This window comes from Poeciliopsis prolifica, unplaced genomic scaffold, assembly GCF_027474105.1.
Source record: "Poeciliopsis prolifica strain line A6 unplaced genomic scaffold, Auburn_PproV2 SCAFFOLD025, whole genome shotgun sequence".
Classification (NCBI taxonomy): Eukaryota; Metazoa; Chordata; class Actinopteri; order Cyprinodontiformes; family Poeciliidae; genus Poeciliopsis; species Poeciliopsis prolifica.
In genome coordinates, this window is record NW_026562400.1 from 2731140 (window position 1) to 2744848 (window position 13709).

The 13709-nt window shown below is 36.2% G+C and overlaps 1 protein-coding gene across 1 annotated transcript; it reads left to right on the top strand.

Moving 5' to 3' along the window:
* The first annotated feature begins 778 nt into the window (after window positions 1-778).
* herpud2 (HERPUD family member 2) lies at window positions 779-9056 on the top strand. The gene is made up of 8 exons (XM_055047319.1): window positions 779-899; window positions 3556-3610; window positions 4646-4764; window positions 4938-5107; window positions 6175-6273; window positions 6963-7298; window positions 7781-7889; window positions 8296-9056. Exons 3-8 carry the CDS (start codon window positions 4681-4683, stop codon window positions 8476-8478), a joined length of 981 nt encoding a protein of 326 aa, XP_054903294.1. The 5' UTR covers window positions 779-899; window positions 3556-3610; window positions 4646-4680; the 3' UTR covers window positions 8479-9056.
* The last annotated feature ends 4653 nt before the right edge of the window (window positions 9057-13709 follow it).

The following is a 13709-nucleotide window of genomic DNA, read 5'->3' on the forward strand; positions in this document are numbered from 1 at the left end:
TAATCTCTATCTTAACAATAAATGTCAAATCGAAAAAAAAAAATATACCTATATATAAGGTCTAAATGTAAATCTCTGATATTATTGATGAATGTTAATTTGCCTAAACCTTTTTCGCCTTAAAAAAAAGCTTGCGATTTGTTTCAAATTTATTTAAAAATAAATAAATAAAAAATACATAGTAATAATGCAAGTATAAAACAGAAAATATTGGCCATACCAATCGTTGCTTATTTATTGCTGCCTCTAAGCAAAACTATTTAGAAAAGGTCAAAGGTTTTATTTGGCAAGTTTTGAAAAAAAGTTGGTGACATTTAGAGACAAAAATATGTATGCACCTTGCAGAGGAAATAAACTGTTTGATTCGACAGTTACCTTTTGTTGCCCTGACAACAGTAAATTACATTCTCACTTTATAACCCACCTTGTTCCATGCTGGAACTACAACAGTAACACTGACTAACCTGACACGAAGTGATCCGAGCAGACGCGGATGTAAGGCAGCGTTGAATCCCGCAGATTATCCCTCGCTATTCTTGACAGCCACAAACATCGCCTCCGCCTGGAGAAGCTCTCCGTTTTCTCGCCCTGGTTCGTGATGACCGCCGGTAACCGGAAGAAGCTTTTCACGTCCCTCTGACCTCGGTTTCCACAGCCGACTATAGCGCAGACACTCGGCATTGTGCATCCATGAAGGAACACGCGTCGCAGTTTATTTGTCGCTTCAGACCTGCGTGTCCTCCAACATGGCCAGCCAGGAAGCTCCTTGACGTCATAATCAGCTGTTATGAAGGTGGTGGTCACGTGGGTTCCGCCCCCTTAGTCGACATTATAACAACAAGGCAGGCGAGCCGAGACGAGCAGGGGTGAGGAGACGACGCTGTTAAAGGAGGAAACAGGTACAGAAATGTATTTGTTGAGTATATGTATAAAAGACAGACGGATAAATATGTTATCAGTGAAGTAACGACGTGATACGTGGCTAGTTAAACTAGCTAACAAGCTAGCAAGCTAACCGTAGCTTCATGAATAGGGTTTAAATAAAAACTTCCTTTAAAACTATTCAGTTTGTCTTTTAAAAAGCGAATTTGAAAATGTCTAATTGTGTAGGTCGCTGTTATTACGTGTGACTCCACAAGGCTTCTGCCTCTGAGGGAAGATTTAAATGCCAGTGAACATGGCAGTAGTGTCAACAGAAACCCTGAAACTGCGCCTCAGTGACATTTAGTTTCTGTTTTGACCTTTGTTTTGTGTATTTCTGCAAGTAAAGAATTAGGTTGTATGGAGTATATATGTGTAAACTATAAACCTGTTGTGTGTTTTCTACTCTGTTACATTGAATATTATTATTATTATTTTTCATTTCAGTCATAAAACAGTAAAATCTCTATTTTAGTGTCTCCAGTATTTTATTGTTGAAAAAGGGGTTTTGATGGTCAAGTAACTGTTAAGATTTAGCTATTGTTCAAAGTCTTACATGTATCATTTAAAAGTAAATTCCTTTTTCTGCACTTCCCTTTCTAAAACTAAACAAACAGCTAAGAAAGACTTTAGGGAAAAATGACTATACTGTTTTTTATAGGCTTTTTTCAATAAGAATGATGTCCTAGAGCTTACCAAACAAATTCTGTTCATTCACTTACATCTCATTCAAAATGTGCAGTCAGTAAATAGAGCACATTAAATATATTTTATCAATTTATTTTACTTATTTTTTAAAATCCTTTTTAATTCAATTAACTTTTTTTAAATCCAAAATGGAAATTACATGTATCATTAAGACTAATATCATCCAGGTATGATGGTGATGCATGAAAGATCTCCAGTAGCAGTCAGTCTTGCAGCGAACCTAAAGGGACCTCTGACTGAAGACTGCTGCTAACAGCTTGATTTCTGGGCAGCAGAGACAATATCCCACAATAACATACTGTAGATGTCACCATCAGTTGTTGATAAGTTTTGCTAATCCACCTCATTTGTTTTTGTTGCTTTTCCTTAAATCTCTGTCTGGCCGTACAGCTAGAAAGGCAGACACAGAGATGTTGAAGTTGTGTAGTTTGAATTCATTTTGAGAATCTGCATTTCTCCAATTTTTCTTGCGTTTTTGTTTGTCTAAATTTTATTTTTAAGATGAAACCACAGTTATTACTCAAAAATATAAAGTATCCCACAGATGTTATCCTTGTCAGACCAAATAAAGATTGCAACAAATAAGACTTCTTGACTGGAACAAGGTTTTCAGGGTGAACAATATAGTTATGTGACATTCATTTTTACTTTAGTTCATAATTGCATCACAAAAAGTATGTACTCATAAATGAAATTTTAGGATCGCCTTCACCAGAAGATTGTCTTAAAGCCTCAAACTGCTATGAGTTAAACAGAGAAATTGGTTTCTGGTTAGCTCAGTCTTGTGATCAGCCACATAAAGATGGTTACTTCTTTTTTTGTTTTGTTTTTTGGAAAATAGCCAACAGTTTGCACATACAGATCGGTTTTCCTTTTGTTTGGTTGTTTGGAAGTGAGTCTGTGCTAGATTCCCGGAATATGCTTTGAAATCCAAACCAGTCTGCTAGTATAATTGAATCAACACACCACTTTACTCAAAACATCAATTTGATGGGGCATTTTTGTCAGAAATAAGGTTGTAATAAAAGTTCATCTTTCCAGTTTCATCCAGGCTCATTGAACTGCTGTTAGTTAACTAGCTACAAATACATGTTTCCGATTATTTCTGGTTAATTTCAGATGGGTTTGTCCTTAGAGTTTTTGCTACATTAGCTTCAGTTCATATCATAAGAGGAGTGGCAGCATTTTCATCAAGTATGTTCATGTTTTAGCATAAAGAACTGACCTCACTTTAGTAAACAATTCAAAAGTAGACACTCTTATTTAGTTAGTAAAAAACTATCTAACCTGTTTAGATAGCAGCTCACAGAGCTTGTTTTGCTTTCAGTTGCTGGTACAGCAGCCAAACATGCATGTTAGTAATAGAAAATTACATTCCTCAAGGCATCTGAAGGTCAACTGATTTTATGAAAAGATATTTTTCTGAGACGAGTTTGTCTTTGGTTTTCTGTTTTGCTTCATGACAAAAAATGGAATCTCATATATTTCCTTATAAAGTTAATGCATGTAAGGATTTAAATCACAAGTTTACAATTCTGTCAACATATTTGATTGTTCTACAAATAATCATCATGCTTATAGTCTCTAGTTTTATCTACTGTGTCCTGTTCTAAGAAAATGCAATTTAGCTTCTGTTCCTCAGCACCATTACTGCTATAAATGTCGGGAACCTGAAGGTGAATTTTCAACCTAATTCAAGATTGATTAAAATGTTGTACTTCAAACAGTGACTGAAACTTGTGTGCAAACCTACTGCATGGTGTGTTCATGACATTGAAGTTAGGTAACCTGAATCGAGCTTGCAAACATTGAATTAAGCAAATTATTAACCTGAGTTGTTTTTGATTTTTTTATGTATGGCTTGAATTTAAATTGTAACACTCTGCATCACTTCATCATATAATTAATGTTTTGTTTGTTTTGCAGCAATCCAAAAAACTGGAGCAGATTTACTGAGGAAGACCGCAATGCGATCACAGAGGTAAGCAATGCTAGAACATTATCTGCAGGTAATGCATTATGTGAAAATATGAAATTTCAAATGGGAGTTTAAAAAAACATCTCTGATTCATCAAAAGAAGAATTAGTCACTAGTCACACCATGAAAATAATATAAGTTGATAATGTTTTAAAACCCCAAAATTTGACAATATTGTGGGAATTGTGTGTTCAGATTGTTTTCCCACTGTGAGTTTCATGAAAGAATAATCAATGATGCTGCTTTGTTTTACAATATGTTTTTTTTTTTTCAGTAAATGATTATTGTTATTGATTAGATTAACAGTTGCACTATTGGTGTAATAAATTAACCTGTTTGAGTTTTATTTGTATTTATTTTTATCATTTGTGTTTGACTGTTGAATCTATATTTTGGTAAATTTTGCTGTTTTGGAATGGTAGATAAAGCAACATGAGAGTAATAAATTATGCATACCATTTCACACATTTGTTTGTTGTTGAAACACATAATTTCCATGTTTATAATCTTATCTGTTGGTTACTTGACAAGTTTCTCTCAGCTGGAACTTCATAAGTATTTTTTTTCTGAATGAAAATGACTTTGTCGTAACACTGAAAGTTTGAGCTGTTACGTTTACCAGGTAAAATCTAGTGTTTTGTAATTTCTGTACGACAATTGTTTGATTTTTTTATGGACAATTTTTGATATATGGATCACACAACCACAAAGAACATTTGCAGTTTCACAGCTGTCCAAGGTTTCAGACCATTATTAATAAATTGAAGGGTGTTACTATCCCATTTAATTCTGCAGTGAGCTTTGAAACTACAGTGTTGTTTATTTAGTTGCCTCATTGTGCCTCAGTCTGTGGGGGAACTGAAACAGGCTGTCTGTCAAACACTGGCTGTTCAAACAAACAAAAGGGGATTATTGTGTGTGTGTGACTTCCATCCTGTTCCACTGTAATCGCTCCTCTTCCTCTGCTTCTGGCTTTGTCTCTCTTGTTATTTTGCTGCCTATCCTCTCTCATATCTCAAATTATTTGGTTGTCTGCAGCATGATCAACCCTACAGCAGGATGAATACCACGTGATGCATCTAGATTATCCATCTTTTGGTCCCTCAGGCTCGCCAATGCCTCACACTCCCTCCAACTCCTCTGCTTCTGACTCCGGCGTGAGCAAACATATTTAAAAAAAACAGTCAGAAACCAGATAAAGATTTTCTGTGACGAAAGTATTTCACTTCACAGAAGATTTAGTTTTTAGACTTCTTGCTTGCATTAATTTGTCTTCTTCATAACTGTAACTTATTTGTGTGGTTATATCAGTGTTTATATGTTTTTGCAGAGTTCAGATGGCAGCAGCTCCTCCTCACCTGCCTCAAAGCCAAACCTGGAAAGCCAATCAGCCTCCTCCTCTTCTATCTCTTCATCTCTCCCCGGATCTTACGATGAGTTAAGGCGTCGCAGTGGCCCTCCCTCCTACCATCCTCAGACAACCAACGGTGCTCCCCACTAGTGAGCAAGTTTTGAATGAAAACCGTAATATAAAGGCCTTAATTTTTTGTTGTTGTTTTAGAAATCATGAGAGAAAAGTCATATATTTGCAAAATAGACACAACAATACCAGAAGAAAGTCATAAAGACTTGAAAAAAAATTTGAATGAGAGCAAACGTCAATAGTTATGAAGATCTGATGTGACCATGTTAAAAGATTAAGTTTGTTAAACCAAAGTATAACTGCACAAGATGTGTAACATTTCTCATTTAAAGTTTTTTTCATTATTTTTTTATGTATGGATTATTTATCACTTCATTCTACTACTATTATATTCTGGTAATATGACTTTATTCTTGTAATTATTTTTTTCTAACCCTAATACTCTGTGGTAAATAACAACCGCTGTAACTCACTCATACAATGAAATGGAAAAACAATCCACAAAGTTGTGATTGTTAAAGTGGAATCAGAAAAGGAAAGTCATAATTACTGGTCATACCTTCTTATTATTTTCTAAATACCTATAAATTGTTGAACTAAATAAGTGGCATGAGCAGCATTTTTTCTCTAATTATTTATGTTAATATTACCTTGCTTTATTGACATAAATATTCCCAATAAAGTAATATTTATTAATAAAGCAATATTGCTTAACATAATTATAATACATTTGCCTGTTGAGAGATGAAAACAAGTGATTACTTGCATCATCAGACAGCAGCAGGACTAAATTCCTCTTTTTATAAGGTGACCTTTTAGTAACTGGTTTCTATTCAGCTTTTTTGGAAAAACCACCTGAACTTTAAGAAGTTCCAGACACAAACCCAGACACACAAGTGATACTTAAACAGTCAGAGATCCCAGGAGCATACCGATTAATTTAAAGAAGGGAACATCTTGTACTTTACAAAGCTGGAAACGAAACTGTAAAATATGTTTGAGTTCAATAAACTTCACATTGAGGAAAAATTCTGGCAACACTCTGAAGATTAATTACATTTTATACAAATACAATGTGTACTTTTCTTCTGCTTTCTGTGCCTCTGTGTTATTATATTAACTAATAAACTGTAATGTTCCACAGCCCAGAAGGAGCGCCTCTACAAGGCGGCCTTCCTGCCAACATGCCCATGCAGATGCTGTGGTGGCAGCAGATGTATGCGCGCCACTACTACATGCAATAGTAAGTGTGTTGCTGGAGTTCACTTCTACAACCTTATTGGTAGGAAACAATCAGTTATTGAAATAATCACTATCTAATTTGGTAATCGTATTAAAAAGAATAAAACATGCCATTTTTATATATATATATATATATATATATATATATATATATATATATATATATATATATATATATATATATATATATATATATATATATATATATATATATACATTTTGCATTTAAGATCAGGGAAATAAATTTCTATATATCAACAAAATATTCTTTCACTACTGACGATCAGTAAAGCAGAAATTACTTATCTTCCCTGGTTTTTGTTAGCTGCAGATGCATTCATTGTTAAGAATGATCAAGTGTTCACTAAATCAGTTCTATGTTATTGCATTTTAGGTTTTTATTTTCTTAAAAAGAAACTGAATTATTTGAGCATCTTAATTTTTATGTATTTCAATTATTGTTTAAAATAAACTTAAGAAATGTAATAAAAAATGTGCACAGTGTGCCATTTTTTTGTTTTCCTGATTAATTGTTATTATCATTATCATAATCTTTAGCTGCAGCCCTGAAATGTTATTGTGTGAACAAGCTTCCTTATGGGAATCTTACCTTGGATTTCAATTTGAATTGTTCTTCCTCTCAATGTTGACATCATTTTATGCATTTATAATACTTTTTTTTCCTTACAGTCAGGCAGCAGTAGCTGCGTTACAGCCTCCCAGCGCTCCTCCTCCTCCATCCCCACCCTCTTCATCCCCCCATCAGCCCGCTCAGCCCAATGAAGCTGTGCAGCCTCCACTGGGCCCGAACCCAGCCCAGGACCCTCTACAAGAGAACCTGCCTGCCAACCCAGTGCAGATGAACGCACAGGGCGGCCCGGTGCTGAACGACGACGAGCTGAACCAGGACTGGCTGGACTGGTTGTACACGGTGTCACGGGCTGGAGTTCTGCTGAGCATCATTTACTTCTACTCCTCCTTCAGCCGCTTTGTCATGGTGGTCAGCGCCATGTTGCTCGTCTATCTGTAAGTACTTTGTAAAGTACAAGTCACTCATACTTTCTGTATGCATTGTTAGGAAAATCGGGCCGAACAGAAACACATAGAACGAGGTCAGAACAGAGTTCAAAGAGCCGCCTCTGTTCTTCTGTGCAGTTGCAGAAAATGTTGTTCTTTTTTCTGTTAATCTAGTTTTTCTTTAGATCCTTTATTTTTTATTTGTTCTTAATGACTATAGTCCCACACTGCTCATATTGAGGTCAGGATTCCTAATATCTGTTTTGCAATCACCTTACATGGAAATGCAATCATAACATTGCCATTATGTTACATATTTGGTACATTTTACACATGTTCTTGAAAAATATGGAATTGGCTTTACGCATTTGACCAATTCTGGATAAATTGGAAATAATTTTCCACCTGTTGTCCACAGCTTGAGATGCCATTTGTTTCCTTTTTTGATCACTTTCGGTTTCTTTTTATTTCAACTTATTTATGATTTTCAGGCACCAGGCTCAGTGGTTTCCCTTCAGACCAGAACAGCGGAACGTCAGAGGAGAAAGGGCCGGCGCTCCTCCAGGAGAGGTGCAGAGGCAGCAGGAAATGCAGGAAATTGTGAGTTTGATGCATCAGATTCTCTGTTTTCTGTGTTTTATTGCTTGAGAAAATAAAGAAAATGTTACATTTTCCTTTTTTTCTGCAAAAGCCCCGAACTCATCAGATGAAATCCTCTTCCAAATGTATCTGTATCTCGTGACTATTTTTCTCTCTCCATGTTGTATCAAAATTGACTCTTCAGAAAATCCATATGTGAGGAAAAATAATTGATTTGATGCCAGAAGATGCAAAAGACGCAGTTTGTTGTACATTCAACAATTAACTTGTTTCTTTGCGCATTTTTATTTATTAGCCTATAATTTATTAACGTAAATTATTATTCAACAGGATTGTGCAAAAAATGTTACCTTGAAAACATGAGTAAGTATGTGACACTGATTATGTCTGTATCTGTTTGTCCCAGGAGCGACTGATGGATGAGGGAATGGAGGATGATGACAGCGGTGAGGAAGGAGGTGGGGGCAACGAAGATCAGGTTCTGGCTGCGGCCCTGCCAGAGCCAAGCATCCTCAGCGTGGCGTGGGCCTTCATCAGCACTTTCTTCACCTCGCTCATCCCTGAAGTTCAGCCGCACCTGGCTAACTAGGAAGACGCTCCTCCCGTCTCCCTCATGCCAGCAGGTACTGCTCCACAGTTTTCAACCTTCATCTTCATTGCAACACCCAGTTGAGTCTCCTAACAAAATCACTCGAGTCTGATTGGACAGTAGCAGTCGGTTGGTCCAGACGACAGCTCCTACTAACGGGATCTGAGAGCAGATCCGGAGTATAACTACTGGCAGTACAAAAATAAAGGAACTGAAAAATGATAAAGAAAAATGTCTCTGTTGTGGGAAAGATGATGGCGAGACGCAGAAGGGAGCCGTCTTCCATTTCCAGCAGCGATGGACTCATGATGGTGGATTGTTTTATTTTTTTATTGGAGACATGTGACTGATTTAAAGATGACGTCAGAAAATCTCCCTAGAATGAGAGGGAGTTGTCCTTATTAAAAAAAAACCTTCTGAAAGACATTTTCATATGCACACTGGGTGCATAGAGAGATTACAGCAATTGAAGCTCAATTTTTTATGCGTTATCATCTATTTACATGTGTAAATATATTCATCTATAATTCCAATATATATTCTTTTTGAATAAAGTTCTGCCTGCATACAAAAATCGACTTGATTACAATGTGTAGTTCTTTAGTTGTCCTACAGATGGCAGCATCCTCACGCAAATGTTTTTGGTGCTTTAGCATTTGTCTTCTTAACTGTAATTTCTTAAGAAATTATAGGAGATATTTTTTATGATTATGTTGTGTAAAATAGAATTCTATGAAGTAGACAGAACCTCAAAACAATTAGTGAATGTCTTGTTTTATTTAAAGAATGATAGAAAAAAGTCAAGGCAGAGCTGATACCCAAAAAGAAAGCAGATAAAAGCAGAAAAAAGTGGAAATTCTAACTAAGAAGCATCATTACAAAATCAGCATCTCCTTCTAGCTGGTACATGATATTCAGAAGGTTTCTATTTAATTCAGTTGATGAACTGAAATCCATTTTTAAATGCATCATTCTGTATAATAAAATGCATAAGTTTCACTACTTAAATAAATTATGGAAGTAATTAAACTTTTTTAATTCAAGGTACACTCGCACAAAAATACATCTTCATAGTAAGAAGGTTAGCAGAATCCTACATTTAAATCAGGTTTCAGCATCAGGTTTTCTGGAACACAAAGTGTTTTGCATTTGTTAAAAAGGGTCAGTTTGGTCTCAACTGATCCAGAAGATCTTCCTCCACTTTGTTCATATTTGGCTTATTGAAAACTGAACAGATGACTTCTTGCCCTTCTATGAAAAGCGACTGTTGGACAGAGGAATTTGCCAGAAAAAATGTTTCTTCTTACCCTTCTTCCATAAATGCCAGCATTTGTGGAGCTATCCTGATTTCTGCTTGCTTGTATTTTTTTTTTTCTTTGCTCAATTATGAACATTAGATTATTTCTGTTTGTTTGTTTATTTTGGATGAGCTTTGATGTTGGATGTCTCTCCCTGATTAATGAGCTCATCCTACCTCCAGGTCTAACTTGAACTTCCAGCTGAAAGCAAACTTGAACTTTAAGTTGCTTGATGTTTCTGTGACACCATCCTCACTGGGGATGGTGTGGAAGCAGCTCAGACAGCGGTGCACTTCAGAGTCCTCCAAACCCCCTCTAATCAAATGACCATGGATTTTCCTGTACTTGGTCGTAGAAGGCCCAATTAATTATGCATGACACAGGCTTGACGGCCATTTGATTTTGTTACACGCGCCCCCTCTGAGCCGCCGATCCAATCAGGTTAGAACCCTTCCCTCCTCCCCCGCATGCCTTAGGGTGGGTGACTGTTAGACTCCCCTTATCAGAGGTAGAGATTTCTTTAAGAGGGTGTTTGGGACCTTGTAGGACATTTCATCATCATAATAAGTCCTTGTTATGCAGTCGACTCACTCCTGTTTCCCTGCTATCAGGCCTTGTTGTCTTTGGAGGGGCCGCAGTTGGGCTGGACACCGGCCACCACGCAGAGAGGAGGAGATAGACTGAGTTTATTAGGGACACTGAGAGGAGAGATGGAGGGTGACACCTGTGCAGATGGGATGGTGATGCGTTACAGCAGTAAAAGTGACCCCTAAAGGTCTATCTGCACTTTATATTCCAGCTGCTGCCCGTGTATATATATATATATATATATATATATATATATATATATATATGCTGAGATAATTACTGTTGTGATTATCTCAGCAGATAATATTGAATGTTATCTGCTGAGATAACATCTAAAAGATCGATCTTTTAGATGAAAATGATTAATTATTTCTCCTTTCATTTTGCAAGTTTTAATGAGAATTAGGGCTGAAACAATTAATCAGATTAATCAAGATGAATTGATCACTGAAATGATAGTCTACTAATATAGTAATCGATTAATCGTTGAGTATACAGACTCAAGAACAACATATCCAGAGCATTAATTAAGCCAAGCTTTACTATATATATAATTTGCTTTTAAGATGAAAACAACATTTTCTGTATGTTTTAGCTACTGTCAGATTTCCTGTTTGTATTATCTTGTCTGCTGGTTTTATGAGAGCATTAATACAATTAAATGCAGTCACTATGTGGAGCTTAGTGATGTATATCACAGTTCTTTATGTAACAGTTTAAATGGGTAAGTTTGTGTTTTTCATGTATTTGATTGTCAGGCTATTGTTGCTGTGCCTTGCGGTCACTCTCACATATTCACTTAACAAAGACTGCAAAGAAGTAATAAGTATTTCTAGTTAAACAAAGTATCTTGATCAAATTTCTGTCACCCGGCCCTTATATGTTTATATTTTGTTTTTATAAAGTTTTTCTTGCTTAAAACGTGAATGAGAAACATTTTCCATGTTTTATTTGTTTAAGACACACAAGGTCATAGTTCCCAAACTTGATGCTGTCGATTTTATTTGATTTTATTTGGGTATGTGATGAAAATTGTAAACATTTTGTGAAACTTCCAAGTCTTAAATGAGCAAAGGCAGTAGACTTAAATTTTCATGTCAAGGATATTGCTCACTTTTACTTTGTTAAATTCAAGTTGTAATAATGTAAGAGGAAATTCTGCTTTGGTCTCTACGTCAAACTAAATTTGGCAAAAAAATCGTCCCCATTTGAAATGGGACCGGTTTAGTAAATGAAGTTAAATTAGCTTGAGCTCCGACAGGAAGCCTTGTCATCTCTGTTTGTCCTCGGATCATTTTGCTTTCAATGTGAATCCCCCCTCAAATGATTTTCCATTGTTTGCCAACAGGTTTCATGTTTCACCACAAACATTTCCGTGTCTGTGTCCTTTGTCCTGCCCCAAGGAGTTTGTGGCCTGTTTGTTAAAAGCACTTTATCACTAAATTTGACTTGGCACATCTTGTCAGGAGAGATGGCAGCTGATGAGACTCCTGACCTGCAGATAAAACATCCATTAAGTGGCTTGTCTGGGACTATTTGGTGCTCTTAACCTATTAGCATATTGTTAGCCATTTCCAAGATGGTGCAGCGGCGGATATACAATACTGCAGCCAGTCACCACACAATAAAGAACCACCTCTTACTTTGTCGCTGCGCTAAATGTCGTCTCCGACGTTGTAATGCTTGCTGGCCGTCCTACTCCAGATGATTCAAATGACCGCTAAAAGCCTTAGGGAAGGGGAAAAAAGGGCCAAAATGCAAAATTGATGGAAATGACATTAGATTCAGCTCATGCTCCTCACTGTGTAAATTATACCCCAAAATGGACTCTCTGGCCCAACTGCTGGCTCCAATTTGCTTGGCCATACCTCATGGTGGCTTGTCTTGCCCTTCCCTTCTCCCTTTAATCCAATCAGAGCCACACTGGATGTTATTTATTTGTTTATTTATTTATTTTCGAAGGATATAACCGATTCTTATCAGGGCAGAAGTAGTGGCTTCTTCCTGGTGAAACGGTGACTAACGTCCCGCCATCGATCCGTCAGTTTGTCTGCGGTGGCGGCTGATGGCTCTGGTGATAGACTGCTCCGTGTGTGTTTATATGTATGAGAGTTTGCCCTGAAGTCAATAATGCACATACAGGCATATTTATCGAGCTGTGGCACTTAATCTTTTGTTTGGTTTTTCAGGTCATGTGTTTTTGTCTCTTATGATAAGCAGAGGCCTACAGCTTGGATCAGGTTGTTAAAAGTGTTGCTTCGAAGCCAGAAAGTTGATCATTTAAATATTTGTGTGCACTCTCCCTGTGCTTTTGGTGCTTTCCACGTCGCTATCTTATCTTTAGGTGTGAACGGAGTGAATTCTCTTGGGAGTAACTAATATCTAATCTTCAGTATCTCTACAGCCAGATCGGAGAATGGATAAGGTGAAGTTTTTGTATTATTTACTTCCACAAGTGTAGAATTATGGCTTTGGTGTTGAGTCTTCACTTGATGTGTCTCTATATGAACAACTTTATTAGGAATTGCTTTGAGTTTATTGCTTTTTTAAGTCAGTTCAACAGCTCTTGAAAAGTGGAAAAGTGTGAAATTTGGATATGGACGAGCATGAAAAACAAAAATAGTGTGTGCAGATGATGAAATAATATTCATGGCACCAAAACTAACAAATTCTATAATTCTGAGGGACTTTTGAGTTTTATTTTTGTGTTAAAATGCTCCTGGTAAATGGTAAATGTCTAAGTGGTGCCATTTAAAATGCTCTCTTCTAATTTAGACATCAAAATGGACCAAAAATGAACACATGAATCAGAAAGTCTGTGTGTCCAAAAGCATAGATGGTTTTGTAGATATTTGTAGGAATGCATCCTCTATGAGCTTATACCAATTAGATTTCTATCCATACTTTGACTAGACCTTTATTTTTAGAGCCATTAAGAGGTAGACCCTTAACTCAGGAAGATGATGTAAAAGCTTTCTCATTACAAAATATATTTAAAGGCCAGCTGTTAAAGAACTCTGCAAGAAAAATAAACTTCATTTGTTCAATTTCTGTCTGTTGACATGATCCCACTAAATTGCCATCTGGGTACATTTCATATGGTCATTTGTTGAATATTAAGTTACAAAAGACTCATTATTCTGACATACTTATGAAGATGATATTTAATTGCTATTAATATTAATGGATTATATGTAACTACCCCACCATTTTACTGTTTATTTTGACAAATTATTACTTCTTGTAATTATTTTTACTTCAGGGTGAAGATAATTTTGCATTATTTAAGGAATTTTTAATTTCATTTGTCTTTTTTTGTATTTACACTACAAGACATTCCTGAAG

What these genes read in the sequence shown, in the direction of transcription:
- herpud2 (XM_055047319.1), top strand. Translation starts at nt 4,681, where the DNA reads ATGCATCTAGATTATCCATCTTTTGGTCCCTCAGGCTCGCCAATGCCT. An exon ending in CCTCTGCTTCTGACTCCGGC is followed by an intron (nt 4,765 to 4,937) that starts GTGAGCAAACAT and finishes ATGTTTTTGCAG; the next exon opens with AGTTCAGATGGCAGCAGCTC. An exon ending in AGCAGGAAATGCAGGAAATT is followed by an intron (nt 7,890 to 8,295) that starts GTGAGTTTGATG and finishes TGTTTGTCCCAG; the next exon opens with GAGCGACTGATGGATGAGGG.